The sequence below is a fragment of the Branchiostoma lanceolatum genome, chromosome 18 (genome assembly GCF_035083965.1).
Source record: "Branchiostoma lanceolatum isolate klBraLanc5 chromosome 18, klBraLanc5.hap2, whole genome shotgun sequence".
NCBI lineage: Eukaryota > Metazoa > Chordata > Leptocardii > Amphioxiformes > Branchiostomatidae > Branchiostoma > Branchiostoma lanceolatum.
In genome coordinates, this window is record NC_089739.1 from 5710764 (window position 1) to 5730903 (window position 20140).

Consider the following 20140-nt stretch of genomic DNA (forward strand, 5'->3'; position numbering starts at 1 on the left):
CTTGTAAAGACTAGTAGGCAACCTTGCCAACTAACTCCCAACCACAGATGATCTTGCTCACGACTAACTCCCAACCACGGTTTTGGACAAGGTCAGTAGGCCATGGTCAGCTATGTATATACTGTATGACAGTCACTAGACTTTAAGCAGGTCAAACTCAAAGCAGTTATGATTGCTGGAGAAGAAGCTTTTTCCATAGCTAACAGCAACGTGTGACTTCTCTATGGGTCGTTTCTATAACCAAGCACACCGGGTCACTTCTACTAAGTAATGAAAAGTATCACGAACACAAACATTTATGTGAAGAATACAGGAATTGTACAGTTTTATTGTTCAAAATGGCTCCGTTTTTCCTACAACTATAATCTTGGCAGTTTTTCCCCAAACCGCATCGGACGGATCAAGGACATTATATATAGGACGGATCAAACTTTCTACAACATGACTTTCGCAAAGATCTCTCTACAGCTATTGCAAAATCCTTGTACAATACACTGAAATAAGTTAGGGACAATCATAGACTTAAGCCGCCACATACACATATACCGAGTCTAACACATTGAGGTTACTGGATGTATGAGTATTTTAGGATTGCATGTCCAGTCATGTAGACATGGCCCTACTATCATTATTGACACAATCTGATGCATTCTTACTAACAAACAAGTAACAACACTAGTATACAAAGTGTATGGCACAAAATGTATCATTGATGAAGTATACCTCATTTACATATTTGTTATGTCTTATAGTGACTTCATTTGCATATCTGTGAAAATTGGATGACATATTGACATATTTCATAGTACATGTAACTACACACTAGCTTTTACAAGTGACCACATGGACGAACTAGGGGCTGTTCCAATAACATTTCGGGAGAGCAAAATGATTAACGGCACATGGAAAAGCCCTATTGACGGCTTTCTGGTCACCAAATAATCCAGAAATGCCCCCCTTGAAATGTAATAGAACAGCTCAAATCTAGCTTTTAGCATCCATACAAAATGCACTAGTCAGATGGCTAGACCGGAAATCATATTTGAAACAAAAAAAGTTTGAAGAAAATTGATAAAGAAATAAACTTTGTTTCTATCATTTTTTTTCTATACACATAAAACATTCTCTTTTAACAAAACAAAAAGAGGCGTCAATAAACAAAAAAATATGGCATGTTCCAAATACTGAATACATAATGTAATTATCTCCTTTTGGCAAAAACAGTAACTTATTCTAATTTACTGGACGGAAAATGTACTAAACAATGTAATATATATAAACTTTTCAGCTGACAAGAGAGTTAAAGTTTGGAAAAAAATCTCACCTAGAATTCGACCACTGGAAAATCATCTCATGTAGATGTCTGATAACCCCAATTTCTCAATATCATTTATGGATTGTTTCAGTTATGAAATAAATTAGCGGGATGAATGTCAAAATTGGTTCCTGATTCGTAGTTAGTATTTTTCATCTGCTCATGTCCCATAATGCACCTGTAACTGTGCATGACCAAATATGGGCATGTCCCGATCATGTGACCGCTAGTAACCAACTTTGGTTGCCAGAATTCATGGTAAATTTAAGTTCAGAAAAGGTATTTTTAACAACCAAATACAACAATGCTGTTGCATGGCAACAATAAAATAAAATCATCTGAATTCATCTTGCAAAATATTATTATTTGTTTCTATGGTAGCAGACAACAAGAATTGGTAGGACATATGAGGGTGTTACTATGACAGAAAGCTAGCAACGTATAGTACATTGTACACATTGTTTTCATCACAGACTTTGTAGATAAATATATAAAGTTTAATATATACATGATATTCATATTGTTTATCACTGTTGCATCTGCACACTTATACTTTACTAGTACAGTTTCATAATTGCAGTATTTGTCTCTAATAACATTAAAAAACACATTTTAGACATAATTGATATGATGTGTTATGCCACCTGTTGCAAAAATACAAACAACTGCTAAGAGTCTCTTTTGTTTCCAAAAATATTTTGCTGCAAAATTCTTGTCCAAAATTTTCTTTTTATAAAGTTGACAGTGACATTTAAAAATTGAATTTATACATTCTAAAGTTGGGGAAATTTTGAAACAATTTTTTTTTCTCTTTCAAGAATGAAATAATATGCAACATGTAACAAAAGTAACGATGAAAATGAAAGAAAACTATCACAAATATATAGTATACAAAAGTTTTGAAACATAATGTCGATTGAAAATAATAAACAACATCTGTACTTAATGGATTTAAAGAATATACCCCCCACTTGAAATCTGTATTGGAACAATCCAGGAACAGAACAAAAATGTACCAAGTATAACCACTGAGCGACGTGCACGTGTAAAAGCAGGTGGGCATGTGATGAAATGTCTGTGTTGATGCAAGGCGCCACTAGAAGTTTGACTCGATTTCTTTCATCAAGTCTTCTTCGGATTCGTTGTATTCCACCGGAGCCTCGATAAAGCTGAAAAATACAAGAGAAGATGCCATGTCAGTTAAACCTCTCCCTGCTGCCTAACTCTCTAACCAATAGGGATGTGGTTGCCAAAAGGGATCAGTGTGTTAAAGGTTAAACACTGAAAATCAAAACAAACACATTTTACAGTTTGTCACATTGAAAACTAGATTGCCAAAGAGAGGAGGAACTTTTTGTCGATTTCTATTAGACGCGGAAATGTGTAATTCCTGATAACATAATTATTTTTTATAATATCAAAATTGTGACAGCGACTTTTGCAACAATATTCTTTTCCACATTTTTATTGCCCCCAGCAACTGATTTATTTGCACAAAGTTTGATAAGGGCATGGTCACATTCGTCGTAGGGCGTTGTACAATTTTGATGTGCAATGTAAAGCAGGCTGTGACAGAACCAACCGCCGACAAGGATCTATAAGACACTCTTCTCCGTATAAAAACAATCAGACAACAGAGTGCGTGACTGACTATCCCACACATGCACGACTATCCCACAATGTTCGTGTGTTTGCACGACGATCATACCACGTATGAGACTGAAAACTGGACATAATGTCAGTAGCAAGATCAACAGTCCTAGCAAATGAGTTCAAACGAACTCTTAACTTTACGCCAACACTGTTTTCAGGTTTAATGTGACATGGCGCCTATTTAGCGTTGACAGTTTTGACGCCATCGGAAGTCAAAACAGGTAAACACGAGTATTCCAGCGTAACGATACGCACATACCGTCTTCGATTGGTGTGAGCTCAATGAAAGAGCTGTTCGTGACATTAGCACTTTAACCATGTTTTCTTAACGGTGTTTGGAATGGGCGTTTGGAAAACATTACCATTCCAAGTAAAGGCTCTTTCACACTGTCGGCAAGCTTCAACTGTGTTTATTGATGGCCAGAAGATCGCCGAATGAAAAATCGACAGAGAACTTTAGCGTATGTTCAGCCTGAAAAGCTACATGTACCCCATGTATCACATTCAACGGGCTCAGGGACCTGCGAAGATTGGCCGATTTCTAAAAAGAGCGCAATGATCGAGAGGACAACGGGTGTATCACTGCCGAAAATGTCATTTAGATTTTGCAGTCTCTTCCGATGATGGATTTTCTAGCTGAGTGACAAGCATGGTAATAGAAGAACATGTTTTGCGTATGTTTGTGGGATTTTGAAAAGGCTAACTCAAAAAATTTTAACGGAAGCAAAATTAAATTATATCTAGTACTTAATAGTTATAGGGCAGGCAAGCATTTGCCTATAAGATTGAATTTTAGTGCATATCTTTGGTCCCATTTTTTAAATTTTATTAGTGAATATAGGATCTTGTAGCTTCCTTAAAAAGTGTAAATTTTAAGTATTAATATGATTCACAAAATAAGACAAATCAGGTTTAAGAAATGGGGGAACTTTGCTTGCCAGGCAATGCTTCGCACTCTCTGTAATGATCTCTGGTCTATGAATAGAAGTATTTGCCAACTTTTGGTCTATAACTAACAAGTAACTCCTTTTTAACACAATAATAGGTTTGCTACCGTAACGTCCAATGACATCCACATATTTGCATTTCACACGTGAAAGTGTGTTCAGCGCGCGGCCTTGTTGGAACAGCGACACGTGGATGACGTGTTTGCGGTGAAAATGTCGCACTTGTTTGCGAGGCAAACGTGTGAAGACCCAAAGGTAACATCCTTTCACTGATCAAACAGGTGCTACGGGTGATGAACAGGTGGAGTGAGAATGCAGCTGATTCACTGGCAGGTGAAACAACTGGGAATTGGAAACACTATTCGCAGGTGAAACATCTGGAAATTAGCAAAACGTACTGGGAGGCGAAACACCTGGGAATTGGACAAAGAATTGTCAGGTGAAATACCTGAGAATCAGCAAAAATAGAAAATAATCATTTTGGTAGATGAGACACATGAAGATAAAAAAAATACTGGCAGGCCAAGCACCTGGGAATTAGAAAAATCACCACAACTGGTGAAACACCTGTGAGTTACATGTAGAAAAATAACTTTGGCAGGTGAAACAATCACTTTGGCAGCTGAAACATCTGAGAATTAGAGAAAGATACATTTGGCAGATGCAACAGGTGAAACCTGGAAATTAAAAAAATCAGCTTTGGTAGGTGAATTACCTGGGAATTAGAAAAATAACAATTTTCTTGATGAAACACCTGGGAAATAGAAAAAATCCCTTTGGCAAGTGAAACATCTGGAAAGTAGAAAAATCACCACGACAGGTGAAACAACTGTGAATTAGAAAAATCTCTGGCAGGTGAAACATGTGGGAATTAGAAGAAAATACTCTGTCAGAGAGAGCAAACTTCCACCAGAGCCAGCATTTTTTTCTCAGTCTGTATAGAATTTGATTGTGTATACTCTTGCAGTTTTAGAGAAATCTGCTAGGTTTCACCAAATGTAGTAAATTTTTTCTTTGAAGCTAGAGCATACAAATCTAATTATGTAACTAATCTGTAACTTATGGCAAAGCCAAAATGAATATCAGGCTTTGTTCCATCAAATTAACAAAACGAATCTTTGAAAAAAAGAGAGATGCCTCCTTTCAAAGATGCAGTGAGAATTTGAGACATTTTTCGTTTGACGCAAACAAATTTCCTGTCATCAAGACTTTAAGTCATGAAAGTAAGGCTAAAGCCAGTGTGACGTCAAAAGGCTACATGATACAACAGTTGCCATGGAAACTGCTGTCAATCATATAACCAGGATAGCAAGCCTTTTTACTAATGATATGTGGGTGTGAATGGGTTTGTACTTGTGGAGGGTGCGCATGTGGTTTTAGCGGTACTCTGTGTTCTGTCTAAATGATGAAATATGTGGGTATTAGCTCTTTTGTGCTTCAAACGTGTTGAGAGACCATTCATGCTAAAGAAGGCATTTTGTTTACTTTTTCAATTAGCCAGAAAAAAATGCAGTTACAGTTGAAACCTTGGGCTTTTGCATACAAGGGGCTTTGAAAAATGAGGCATGAAACAATTAGAAAACAAAGCCGTAATTCGATTCCATACTGTTTGCAATCCTCCTATTTTGACATTTTTTTATGTGCTCCAAAAATTGGGACGCTTTTGAGGAAACATGTTGCATTTTTGCATGAAGTATCTTTTATTTTCAGAAATGTTTATTGACTTCAGAAATGTTTATTGAGATTTCTAAAGGTCTTTCCATTGTTACTTTTTGTTCCTTTAAATACAGCATATTATAAACACATAATACATTGTGAGAAATGTTTTCAAAATTTTACATGCATACACAGTTCTAATGTTTGCTGAATTGCTGTCATTTCTAAACTCTAGAAATGTCAGGAAGTTAGGTCAAAGTTCCCCCAAAAAGTGTGATATATCTAAATCTCACTTCCTGTCTTTAATTGCCTGCTATATGCTTGTCTGTTGCCTTATGGGAAAATCCATGCAGACAGAATGAGCAAGAAATTCACAACAATGAATAAAAAAGACATTCACAAAAAGCCAAAATATTTCACGGAGGTATCTCTATCTTCGATTTTTTTGTTTTGGTTCGATTTTTGTTTGTCAGTCTTTCAACCGGTTACCCAAAAGACTGACATGTCCACGCTGAATGGAGAAAAGGTCCCACAGTTCTTAGACTATACAGTCACGCAGCCCCTTGTCACACAGTTAGGAAAACACCCCACACTGAGAAATAATTGGGTCCTGGCATTGGAATGCGAAATAACGACATTCTATTCAGCGTACTCTGTTGTTAAGGGCGCCAGTGTACATGTACGTTTGACTCTTAAGTGCACCGCTCATTTGTCATTGTAGCACTGAACTTTGAGCTTAAAGATATTTTACCTTCCATATGATATCCAAAATTTGTGTTTTTGGCGATGCCTCAGGGTGGGAGGTATTTTTTGTTGTAAACTTTATTGCTAATATAATACTAGTATCAGTTTTGAATTCAGACAGTCAGTTGTTTCAGATTCTGTCCTTTTATAGATACACTTTATCTCAGCTTAAGAGAAAAAAATTATCATGAATGAAAAATTTTGCATCCTGTTATGTATTAAAAATGTATTTTTTTTTGGCGACACCTCGGGAAAGAGGATTTTTTGTCTTTGAAATCATCCCTTATCATAACCCCACCCCATCATTATTGACCTGTCCCTATAGGCTGTTACTTACTCAGGGGAGGGATCATTGCTGCTGCGGTGGCCATCAGGAGAAGGTGGGGCCAATCTCTGGTTGGAGTAGAGACCTGTGTCACTTGTGTTGTTATTCTCTGTCGTTGTCGTTGTTGTTGTTGTGTTCTCTGTGTCGAAGATGAATTGTTTCTGGATTGGGAATAAACAAACATTATATAAATACAAACACACATGATACACATTGTATATATACAATTCGATTTCAAATTGTACCTTTTTTTTTACAATTTGGGTGCCCTTCCCAGATTTCGTATGATCTGTCCCTACAACACTGTAAATTCATTTATTTTCGCGGTGTTTTTTTTTCTGCTGCGAATACGCGTTTCCAAAAATGATTGTTTCAACCGCAGATTTCAAACACTGCAATAACTTTTCGATCTTACTGCAGAATAAAACCGCTGGGAAACTACAGTATCTGTTAACAGTCCAATTGACCCCTTCCTAAGATATCATCTGAACTGTCCCTATACAACATTTTCAGTACACACAATCATCAAGGCTGACTGCACATCCAACCAACAGTCCCTCCACTTGAGTAGTCACTCAAAATAGAGTTTCAGTCACTTGGTTACGAAGTTTGTTTACCTTCGGGTGGTGGTTTTAAGCCCTTGACTAGTCACAACCGGTAAGTTGGACCCCAGCAACGCTACGCGGTTTGTCGCGGGGGGCCTGGAAAACGTGACTCACTCCAGAACACGATTATGCTACTTTAAAAACGGTAAAAAAATTGGCTAATCAGAATGGAGTACTTTGATTAATTATTATGGCCACTATCTCATTTGCAAACAATGTACAAACTCACTATTCTATTGAACCATCTGAAATTGTCTTCATAAACATATCTATTCAGAGTTTTGGTATAAAACCTAGTTCTACATGTACCAGATCTTTCTTTAGTCACTGACGAAAGATAGCGGATGCTGTCTGAAACGTCTGTTTCAAAAATTTTATCCAGTTGCTTGTCAATGAGTAACTTTTTTTGGCGTACATGTATCTTATTACCTGGATGTCTAACCTTCATCAGCATAATGTAAAAAAATGCTTCCTAGCATTCCTTTTCCAATCATTCTATTTGATTTTAAAAATTTATGTCATACTAAGTCTTAGTAATAGTAAGTCTACGTTTAAGGTGTAGCATGCCAGAATGTACACCTGGTCATAATGTCCAAGGGTAGTACTACATTTAAGGCATGGGGCATCTGGTCTGTTACACTGGCACCATAAAAATTTTACAGGTGCTTCAGAATCAACCCGTCTTAAGTTCCACAAAAACACCTTAAGGTTCTGCTGAGTCAAAGACACTTCACCTGGGGTCCACAGGTGTGGTCTTAAGGTCGAGCCATCGAACCCTTAAGGACCACCATTCACACAGTCTTGGCTCAACACCTGTTATTATAAGCTGTCTTAAGAGACACTTAAGAAGACTGCCGGATGTCTGTTAAGGGTCTTGAATTGTTCTTTTTAATGGACCATTTCAACTGGTAAGGACATACTAGATGTTATAGATTCTGAGTTCATCCTTTGATTATGAGTTATTAATAAGATTATGTGATTTTTTATACAGTTTAGAGGAATCTCTTATTTATTGAGGGTGGGGGGAGAATATAATGTCAAGAAGTTAAAATTAGTAAGGTTCTTAATTTCACTTTGTCAGTTATTCACACGAAATACAGGACTGCTATAATATGGTTTTATCTTCAACCCAAATCAAGTCTGATTACTGTAAGTCTTTTTGTATTTGCAAGGATTTAATTTTGCTTGACTCAGAGATTGAAGTTGGCAGCAAAATAAGTTTTTCTGTATGATAAGATCACAGTGAGAGGTACGGAAGACCACAGTGACTGCAAATATTTCACAGTTTACAGTACCTGGCTGGCTTACTTGTGGGACTACAAAATGTGGGGCACAATTTTTGCTGAATCATTGTGAAACAAAGCAATCTTGAATCAAAAACACCTGAACGCCATATCTATTTGCGTCTTACACACGATCAATGTTTTGTATATGAAATTATACTCAGACTGACTTATTTCAACACATCGTTCATTAATTTTCTTTTACAGAAGGTTACATTAATGTTATTGATAGCATTTTAGAATCTAGATATTGCTATGAAAGGCCAATAGTTACACTTAGACTGTACATATTTTACAGGCATTCTATTTTACACATTTACAAGCTCGCTTAAAGCCTCTTATACCAATTAATTAATATGTCACAAACATTACGTAACGGGTACTTCATTACCTCCAGGAAGGAGGTTTACCTCCAATGGGGGTACTGTTTTCGGTTGTGTTTGTCTGTATGTACCTGCATGTATAACTCAAGATCCTTTTGATATATAAATTTAGAACATGGATATTAAGTTATTGAGGTCCAAATCAAACATGCCTATTTTTGGCCCCTTAGCAGTATATTTCGGTACTGCAGAATAACAGACCAACACCCCCTTCCAGAACATAGTGTGGTATAGTCCATGGACAGCTGGTCAGGCGACAGCCAAACGATTGACCCCTTATTGGGGGAAGATAGCTGCAGGGATTAAGAAGGGAAGGGGAGGTTCACTAACATCAGTGTGTTGGCTAGGACTATATGATTATATGGCATTAAGAAATTCTCTAGATATTTTCATTGAGGCATGAGTTCTTCAATTTCTTCTTTGGATATGGTGCCAAAGCTAAATCTGGTAAGTTGCTTCAGGTGTCTATCTAGTTAGATAACTGTAACCACCCCACCCTACATTAACCTCTTAACCTATACACATAGAACAGTCTCTAACCAAACAAGTCGTAAATTGTCTGGGCGGAGTCATGTCCTTTTCAATAGCCAAACTAACAGCGCGGATGTTACTAAATGTTCAATGTAACATTCTATCCCTACAGAAAGCGCTCGGTATGTTGCGTGCATACATAAAGCGTTGTTGCTTTTTTCCCTCCAACAATGTTATTTTTACCCATGATTTAGAGTGCACAGTTGAAAGGACTCTTAGCGCACATACCGACCTAACAGTACTTGTAACGCTCTATTTCATTCCTACGTGGCGCCGCTTTTTCGGGTGCTACATCTGTTCGACCCCCTTCCAAGACACTTATACCCCCTGGGCAGCAGTATTCTAAACAATTTGTTATGTTTTTCCATAAGTACACCAATTTAGTGTTTTTTAACCATTCTTTTTTCCTATCATTTGTTTTAAAAAAATCATTATGATCAACACTGTATGTGCAACCCCTTTTGAAATTACACGTCCTACATGTAATATTCTCATGTATTTAATGATGCCATTGTACCAGGCACAACAATACAAATACATGTGTCAGTGATATTATAGACCTTGTTGCATGATCAGAACGGATTGTCTGTGTGCGTTGCCCTTTGAATTGCCTAGGAAACCCATGCACACCCTTTCAATGCATATAACATACACATCTATTCTCTTTTGACATCCATTCTATTGTTAATCACTTATGACAGGTACGGTATTCAGTCTTCTATGTACCACTAATTGGATATTGGAAATATGTCACTTATGAATTATTTTGATATTGTATTGTTAAGCCTGTAGCAACTAAGCTTTGTTTGCATAGTATTTATCATAACGCACTGATAGATAGAATGGGGCGCTGTAAATTCACTTATTTTTGCAGAGACTTAATTTCAGAGGGAAATGCGGGTTTAAATTTGCAGTTAAACAATTCTGTTGTCGGTATAGTAATACATTGGAAGTGCATATTTACAATGGAAAAATGCAAAAACTGAGAAAAAAAAAAAAGCAAACATTTTAATATTTACTTTATAAATGAGTGACTAAAGAGCTGGCATTTGCCATCTTATGTAAGATGTCTCCCTCCCCATCTTTTTTTAAATGATGTGACCAAGTAAAATTGTCTACTTACATTTTTGTTGACTGCTTTAAATCTCTCTACATCCACTGGCAAAGGTCTTTGCATCTGCAAAAGGACAGAAATCGTCAATCACTGAACAACAAAACCCCTGCAGTACCAGCATAACTGCTAGGGGCCCAACAGTTTTAAGAGGAGAAATGTCAAAATTCTCACCTGCGTACATGCAAAGAAACCCATTAAAATCCATTTCTATATTATTCTAATCGAAAATAGATCGTAGTAATGGGGTAACTAGAAAAAATATCAGAAGGGATACAGAATAAATCAAAACCACGCATCTGCTTGAAAATTCAAGGTTCCTTAAAATTGCTTCCAAACTTTGATAATAATGCAATGACGAAAACATGCATGCATAGTTAGCGGAAGTAGGATGGAAAACCTTAGTCGAAGTTTTCTACTATTCCAGATTCAGTAATGCATTGTAACTACGCCCGGACTGCATTTCGGACGTCTGGTAGATTCGTTGTATGCTCTAAATCTTTTTTTAAAGAAGTTGGGACCGCATCTGTAAGCAGCGACACCTATAGCTGCAGTGCAATGTGGTCCAGTCTGAATGGACCGATCCCATAGGTCCAGAAACTTCCATCAAAACGTAGAAAGTGAAAACAAATACGTCAAAATGCAAAAATAAAACGGACATGCAGCCATTTTCTTATAGGTTGCTGATTGCCATTCCCGGTCCCCCATTGGTTGAACTGCTAATTGTGATGGGCAGTCAGGATCGGTCTATTGCCCTGAGGAAGGTGACAGGCGGTCACCGAAACGTTGGTGGAATAAAACACCTGATTGTGTACAGATAGTTTATTCATTTATTCACGCTTTGAATTGGTTTATAACCCGTTTTTGAGTTTGATTTCTGCTATTGACGGAGTGGGTGTGCGGTCAAGGTTACGTGAACATCTTTCGACAACCAACGGTGTAATAAGATAAGGCTTGCGGCTTGGGGTTATATGCGGTCACACACCTATACTGTTACGAATACAATTGTATGTGTGGCCCGTTGTTTAACCGTTTCCAAGGCGTCTGAAAAGAATGCTTCAAAATGAACCACACCAAACGTTATCAAAACCCCATGGAACACCGTATCGCAAAACATGGCAGTAAACAACGCTTTACTTCATTTTAAGTGTCCCCAACCGTCGGTATGTAGTAGACCGCTACGTGTTTTAAATCTACCCTGTCGGTTTAGCAAAAGTCCCCCACCCCTTTTTGTTTTGTTTAGGTTAACTGAGTTGAGGTGGGGCCAACCACAGGTGGCCTTGGGTCTGATTAGGTTACACCAAACGGTATGAAATTTACACCAGCCCTTCTGGGGTTTCCTGACTTAAAAGCAAAGGGCACGTGGGGTACTAAAGACAGGGGTGGCCAGAAATGTACCGAGTATTTTCCTACCTGTATGCTATAAAATAAACATGTAGCGAATTTCCGATTCACGTATCTATAAGAAAATGCGACACTTTTTGTTTTAAAAATCCTTATTTTTGAGTAGCAAAACAGACGTCACGTGTTCTTTGAAAACAAATGAAGTACTTTTCTTAGAGGGTTTGTTTCTACAGTTGACAGAGTTTCAATAAACGTGTTTTCAGTCTTTTGTGCCTTTTTGTTGAGTGGAAATAGATAGCTTATATTTTTAGATATGATGTCATATATTTCGGGAGCTCGGTTACCTATTGAAGTGTACGCTGTTTAGGTTTCTCATACGATAAACAAAATCCACGTGTCCTAAAGTGGCCTAGGATTTTTCGTACATGAAATGACTCGATCTGATCAATTTTGGCACAATTATATTCCAAAAGAAAAAAATGTTGGATTTCAAAACACATTTCAAAAGAACACATTTCTTATATTTAAAAAGAAAGAATATTTCAAATAAATTTAATTTTGAATTATGTAAGATAATCATTAAGGAAAGGGTTTCAAAAGTCGATCTGCCATAAGTTATTATATGACAGAAAACGAAAACAAATTGTTTAATTTCTCTCACAAGAACGGGATAGAAAGCTTCCAAACAGAGAAAGATATAGCTCTTATATTGATTTATATATTATTTACTTATCTGTTGTAACAGAAATAGTGCCACAAAAAGCCCTTTAAAACTCGCCCGATTAAATACTTAAATGCATCGCCCTTCAAAGTGAATACACTGCGTGGTGAAAATGTCAAAAGTTCCAATAAGGGCTACGGGTTGTACCAAAAAAGGAGGTAAGTAGCATATTTCTTAACTTGACAGAAATGCACATCACACACTTCCGTAACAAGATTGGCAACATAAAAAGATGTTGCCATGGCGACGGTGGTCTCTGTTAACGTTTTCGTTTTTAGCCCACATGCAAATAAGGACCTCGCATAAATCATATCAGTCGATCACCTTCTCTACCAAAATAACACAAGTTGTCCAATGTATGAAAATCTTGTTTTCACAAAAAAAGATATCGTACCATTTCCTCATAGATTATGTAAATGAGGCCCTCTATGCAAGATTTGTGTCTAATAGTGGCCACATTTACTTAACAACCAAATGGTGCAAAATGAAATCCCCATCATTTACCACTATGGATTTATAGTGTTTTGTCATTAATTATGCAAATTAAGTATCAATTTGCATAATTGATATCTATCGATATTTATCTCTTTCTCAGTTACATATGTCATGTGTTTGAGAGTCCTATTATAGAATTCAGCTGATTTATTAAGTGTCCTCATTAATTATGCAAATCAGATATTGATTTGCATAATTGGCATATGATTATGTAAGTCATCACTTAAGCTATCTACACACCAAAGATTATGATGATCCGTCATCCCCTTCTTAACGCTTGCGTTATTCTCTTTCAAAGTTTGAGTCAAAATCAGCTCCTGCAGTTCCCAAAAAAGCCGCTAGGGGGTCCAAATCTACAGGACATATTCCCTAACAAAGAGCTTAAAAATCATGACTATAGCATGTTCAGAAGACGAGATTTGAAAAGTGAAAGTTCCCCTGCAGTACCATAGAAAGTTGCTAGGGGGCCCAAAATCCAATCATTACAAAGTCTCCCACAGACCTACCCACCTACAAAATATGAAGACAATACCTCCAGGCATTCTTGAGTTATCGTCCCATAGACTTTCACATTCCTGTACAATTCCTAGAATTCTTGCAATCTGCACACAATATAGTAAAAATTTGGCTTGCCCCTGAGGCGTCGCCAAAATCTAAATGTAAAACCGTCCACCAACAAAAGAAAGAAAGAAAGTTCCTCCCGTTAGTATAGTTAATAGACCGCCCCGTTAGTATAGTTAATAGACCGTCCCTGTAAGAGTGTGTTTTTGCACGTACTACGCTTCGCGTTGGTCCCTTAGCTTGTCAGTCGCCGTAGGCTAGGATTCAAACACACCTTTAAACGCACTGACATACACATTACATTATATAAACACAAGTTTCTACACTCTTTTGTATGTATCAACTGTAACTTGTGCAAAGAATATCATTCTTTTTGTTTAAACAGGGAGAACTTGAATGAAATATGTTTATTTTTTGTATACATTCTTAGATCGACACAAGAAAAGAGCGTGTAGATTTGCTGTTATCAGTTTTCAACCCAGGGCCCCAAAAAAATGTTGAGTATGTATTTGATTGACATGTCTAAGTCTTTACCTTACCTGATACAACATTTGTCGCGTGTTTTCAGCACGTGGCATTAAGAATACGTGTATTGGGTTTCTTTGTTCTCGGAAGTATGACGAGGAAAGAAGAAAAAAAATCCTATCTTAACTGAAGGCTGTTAGAGCTTCACTTTGAAATAACTTAAGGACCGAATTCTAGGGTTAGTTGGTTCATGACTCGAATAGGTTTTAGAACATTTTTTCGTCAAGTTCCGAAAAGGCAAAACAGAAATAGAATTTTCTTCGAATAGGGATTACCCTGTTTTTATTGCTTTTAATCTTATTTTTATTATCATTTTCTCTCATGTGATGCCTTAGCCTGGTTTCAACCAAGCCCCGTGTCCGCCCGCCGCCTGTAACGGCTATCCACCCACGGAGCTTGGTAGGAAGCGCCGGTAACACGGGAGGGGAGAGAAACCCCCGGACAGCTGGAGTTTGCGTTATACAGACTAGTGATGCCTATAGTGCGTCGTAATATTAAAGCATTCGTGAGAATAGTAGAAACAAAACCGCTATTTAAAAGCATTATGATATAACATGGGCAAAAGAAAGTGAAGGACGAATCAGCCGATACTAAATATATATTTTTGGAAATCAGTACATGTGTAATATGAGACGCTGGCCTTAGAATACCCAAGAGCCAAACGTATAAACCTTTAATGGTAGTACGGCCCACTTATAGCCTTGGATCCAGAACCCGGCATATAACATCTTAGGGCACGTCATAGATTCAAGCCGTAACCATCGTTACTTAGACCCTTAATACGACTAAGTGACCAGCAATATAAATATAAGACCAGAAATTAAGTCTAGTTCTAGACGGCTTTTGGTGAGTCGGTTATTATTGCTGAGACTTAAAAATAGCAAGCCCTTCGGAAGGGAAATAGCATAGCTGAAGATGCAATTTAGATAATAAGTACTTATGGGTATCTTATTACTGCCTAAAATGTTTTACGCAGACTTTTCATGTGGTATCAAGTGGGAATAAAGCAGATGGTAATAAAGTTGTTATTTTATCGTCACCATTTTCTAGTTGCTACTGCTTTTCTGTTGCTTCTGTTTTCCAGTTGCTACCGTTTTCAGGTTGCTACCGTTTTCTGGTTGCTACCGCTTTTCTGTTGCTTCTGTTTTCAGGTTGCTGCCGTTTTCAGGTTGCTACCGTTTTCAGGTTGCTACCATTTTCAGGTTCCTACCGTTGTCTAGTTGCTGCCTTCTTCTGGTTGCTACCGTTTTTTGTTTGCAACTATTTTTGTTTGCTACTATTTTTGTTTGCTTCTATTTTTTTTGCTATTTGTGTCGGAAAAAAAAACTTCTAGCGGCTTTTCGACACAAAGAGAACAAGTTATCCAGCGAGTTATTATTACAAAAGGCAAGGGCCATTAAAAAAAAACAGAACATAACCCTGAAAAAGTAATATCATAACATCAACCGGATACTGTTATAAAGCTACGTTGCATCTAACCATATGAAGAAAAACACGGCGGAAATCGAAATCAACGTTAATTCTTCCATCAAACGGAAACCCCCAGGCAAGAAAAAAGAGTATTTCCTGCTGACAGAATTTTTTAAACTTCTTCTGGTCTTCAAAATTATAAATCTAATCTCCAAGCGGATGTTAAGATGCATCTCTGTGTTATACTGAATGTTCTTTGAACATTAAGTACGCACGTGTCTTTCCAAGGGTTTATCTTTTTAACTCCTCGCCGCATCCTACGGGGGATTAGCCACAAGGAAGAGCGCACCACAAGAGAGAGGCGCAGAAAAGGCCGCAAAGAAACTACAAAATAGCCAACACCGTTTCATCCGCTAGTAGATTATTCTGAAATGCCGGCTCCCGCGGCACTGAAGTTCCGCAGCGGCGTGTTCGCATTCGTCGAAGCCCGCCGTGCGAATTTGATGTCGTAGAATCTTTAAGCAGGCTGTGGCAGAACCTAGTCTCTACCAGACTAACTACGCCGGCTATAGGGAGAATATTTGCCAGGGAAGTTTGGTCACTATAGAGGGTTTCGTTTGCAGGCGCGGGCGAAGTATTAACTTTATCGTGGACTGACTCTACTGGCCAATTATTCTTTTTTCTGCCGAAGTCTACGATCCATACGCCCGTAGGAAGGCCTGGTGGAGGCTAGACAGAACCAACCACCGACAAGGATCTAGTTTCCTTTCCGCACACAAGGAAACATGCATGTGTCCCACAAGATCCAGCTGTCTTGTTGTGGACAAGGCCGTCCGTAACAAGTCGGCTAGATTTTGTACGAGACATGCACGACTATATCCCAATAATGCATTCAGCTAGTCTATGAATAGGTTGAAATCTCCATGCCATATCTCTGTGTCGTGTAAATCATTAATCTATGCTAACCTTTGCTACGTATTGATTTTGTGAAGGTGGTTACGCACTTGAAATATCACAGCTGTAAATAATATTTTCATATCATAACCCGCGACGGTCGGCTTAAAAACTATTGCGGCAGTAAAATAATCACCGTGAAATAATGATATTTTCACCTTGGCAACGCAGAAGAAATCGACTCATTCATACATTCATGAATAAATTATGTAGAAAACTAAATATACCCCTTTCAATGTTTAGATGGAGAAAAATATGATTATGAAAATTCCATTTCAATCTGACTGAAGAGGTCTCTACTATTTTGAATATATCCTTGCCAATCGCCTTTCTTTTTCGATAACATTCATTATTGCAAGAAGACTCAATGTTTTGAATAGAATATCTAAAGATTTTTGAGTGCTGTTCAATATCTGAATCAGAGGTTTAGAATAAAGAACTTCTTGTTGATAATATAGCAACGTTCGCGAGTATCTATTTAACCGACCACTTGTCAAATAATGGACATAGAAAATCGATTTGACCAAGCTAGCTATAAGGACAATGAAAAAATAGTCCGAATCCCTTAGTGTTGCCTTGTACCTAAGTTTAATTCAATTCTAACTGCATAATTAATTTTGATTACCAATGAAACAATTGCTGCCACACACCATATGCTTATTATGTCAATGAAAATAGGTAATATTTCAAAATACATTTGGTACATTACGTAACCTGTTTTGAATGAACTCAACCAGGCGTTAGATATTAAGTATGCCACCATTGTTGTGCCAAGAGCACTTCAGAAAATGGAAAAAAAATCTAGAACGCATTTTTGGTGATATTTATAGATTGATCGATATTGAAACAAAACCTTGCTGATTTGAGCTACGTTACTTTTTTGGACCCCTGTTATTCAAGACACGTTTGAGAACGCTAAGAAATATGTGCTAGTTCGGTTATGGAAGGTACCATGTATCTTGATTCTAAACAATATCATTTTGAAAGAAGGCATCATGGATTTTTGAGATCATTTTTGGTTTATGCAAAAGAAATCTGTTTTTCAAAATGCTGATTTGGCCAAAGGTTCGCGCTGTCCTATTGAATCTATATACGGTTGCCAGTTAGTATGTTTTCAATGTGACGTTAGCGTGTTAAGACCATTGCACGCAACCCAGGATAAATGGATCAGCCAATAGAATGCTTGAACGCCTAATTAACTTACATGATCGCTTTTTCATTGGTACAGTAATAAATGACCACGGTGTCTCCATGGAACACTTTTGTTTTCCTGTTACGCTTTCGGTAGGGACGTTTCAAAATTGATATTTAGGGAGAGGAGGAATGGAAAATGGTCGACCCCAAATGCGTTTCTATTATCTGAAAGGATAATCTGATTGAAATACTTTATATTTTTTTATTCGCTTATCTATTCTAATGAATAATGCTTAGTCATTCATGATTTACTTGGTTTAATCAAAGTTAAAACAGATTGAATGTATGTTATTTCCTTCCATTGGCGCAAGGGGTTATATTATGCCACCTGTTTCGGTTGATTTAATCAGACCTGTATACGTCACACGTTTGATGACCATATATATAGTTACCGTGGGTAAGTTGATTTGACGGCGCCTCTAATTCAATTAGTCAAGGGACGTTGGATCTAAAGAGGTGATCATTTTACACCGGAAAGACGTAGTTTGTTGCTGTTGTTTTTATCGCAAGTTTTAACAACAAATCTTTGATACCTATCTGTGTGTATAGACGTGTAGATATCCTATACGTTGTACATTTGTTAACACACAAATTCAGGACAACGTAAAATGCACGTCTTTAAAAGAGGGCGATCTTGGCACGCACAACGTGTCGTTTTTGTACAGGGCTTTTCATTCGCTCGTAATTTGCGTGTTTTGTGTGTTTTTCGTGGTCGCCTCGTTGCTAACCACCCTACTATAGCACGTCCTGCCTATAGACCGCTTGTATACACAGGGTCCTACCCGCTAAAAAAGGGGGACCTTGCTGTAGTGAATGGGGACAATTCTTTGCGCATACAAGGGTGTTTTTTGTTCCAATTGGGGCCCTTGGCGGCTTGCGTTGCCAGGAGTCTTCCTACGCCTGAACAAGATTCCTGAAACGACCGGGCGCTAAGTTTGTGTACACTAAACTATGTACAAAAGACGACTGGCCCCGTCTTTTTACAAGGGGTCATCGTGGGAATGTTGCAGATATCCTCTTGCAGTGGAAGGAAAGGAAGGATTAGGGGAAGGAGGGGGGGGGGGGGGGTATTATTTCGTACTCTCCGTGCACAGGTTAGGCTCCGGCTCGTTTTGGGTTAGCCTCTACCAGGCTCCGCGGATAATGGATTGCCTATTATCTCCCTCTCCGTAGCCGACTCCATTTGGCCAATTTCTTCTATTTTTCAGCAATAATCCACGGAGCCTGGTAGAGGCTAGTTTTGGACGTCTTTTCAGGCGTTTTCATAGGGATTACCATTTTGTCAGTTTATGCTGACGGATAAAAAGAAAACCTGACAAAATACTAGTAGAAAGCCCTGCAAAAAAGCCTAAAAAGACGTCCAAAACAAACCTACTTTGCTTGGAGAGTAGGCATTTTGAGCAGTGGTACTAAAAATATTGAATCAAACCAATCTGTCGTGCGATATATGTCCTGTGAAACATGACCCCCTAGGTAGCGACTGACGAGGTAAAATAGACCAACTCACCTGATACGATGGCGCTAGGGTGTCTTCTATGTCGTTGTCGACTTCGGGGGAGTAGTTTTCCACCCCGGAGTCGTCTCCCGTGCCCTCGGGATCCTTCCCCACCCTCGGGGAGATACGAGTTCTACCCTCTGGAGTCAAGCTTTTCTCCCTTCGGTCAGCGTTTCTATTATTCTTGACGGTGAGGGTGTTAGAAGTCTGATAGTTGTTGGTGTCGCCGGCGTGCGGTTTCCGCCGGGCATTGGCGGGTTGTCTGCCGCCGGTGTACTGCCGACTGTCCCGTAGCGCTTCGTCCAACTCTCCCGTTAGAATGTTAACTTCGGCGTCCACAGTCCTTGACATAGAGAAATCACTCTCAGTCTGCCAGTACGGTGATTTTCTACCGGTATTTTCATTGGCGACGCTCAGGGATTCCCGTTTCTGTCGTTTGTCGCCGCCTCTTTCCTTCCCGTCTTCTCTTCCATGTTCAGAAGGGATGGTTTTCCTGGTGTTGCCGTTTTGCACGTGCCCCTTGATGCCTCCTTGGGGTCTGTCTTCCGACGCTTTCTTGCTGGACCCCGATCCCATATTCGCATCCCCGTTTTCGTCCGCTTTCAGAAACACTCCTACTAGCGTTGTCCTGACCAGCACATTTTTCTTTCCGACGGAAAAGCGTCCAAATATGCCGCTGAATCACAACCTTACGCACGTTTCAGCTTAAAAGAGGAATCACGCCAGAATACGTGGTCACACCAGACCTGCACCATAACAAGTGCTTCACCCCTTTATAAGACTGCTTCTGACATCTGAATCACGGTACTATGACGTCACTAAATCCCTTTGAACTACGGACCAATCAGAGTGCGCTCACTAAACAAACGGGTCGCAAAGGGTTCACGG

The 20140-nt window shown here is 38.5% G+C and overlaps 1 protein-coding gene across 1 annotated transcript; it reads right to left on the reverse strand.

The window, feature by feature from the left end:
* Window positions 1-295: 295 nt before the first annotated feature.
* On the reverse strand, window positions 296-20140 carry LOC136423868 (uncharacterized). Its single transcript, XM_066412239.1, has 4 exons — window positions 19265-20140; window positions 10566-10619; window positions 6653-6801; window positions 296-2484 (listed from the first exon to the last, which is right to left on the reverse strand). Exons 1-4 carry the CDS (start codon window positions 19826-19828, stop codon window positions 2412-2414), a joined length of 840 nt encoding a protein of 279 aa, XP_066268336.1. The 5' UTR covers window positions 19829-20140; the 3' UTR covers window positions 296-2411.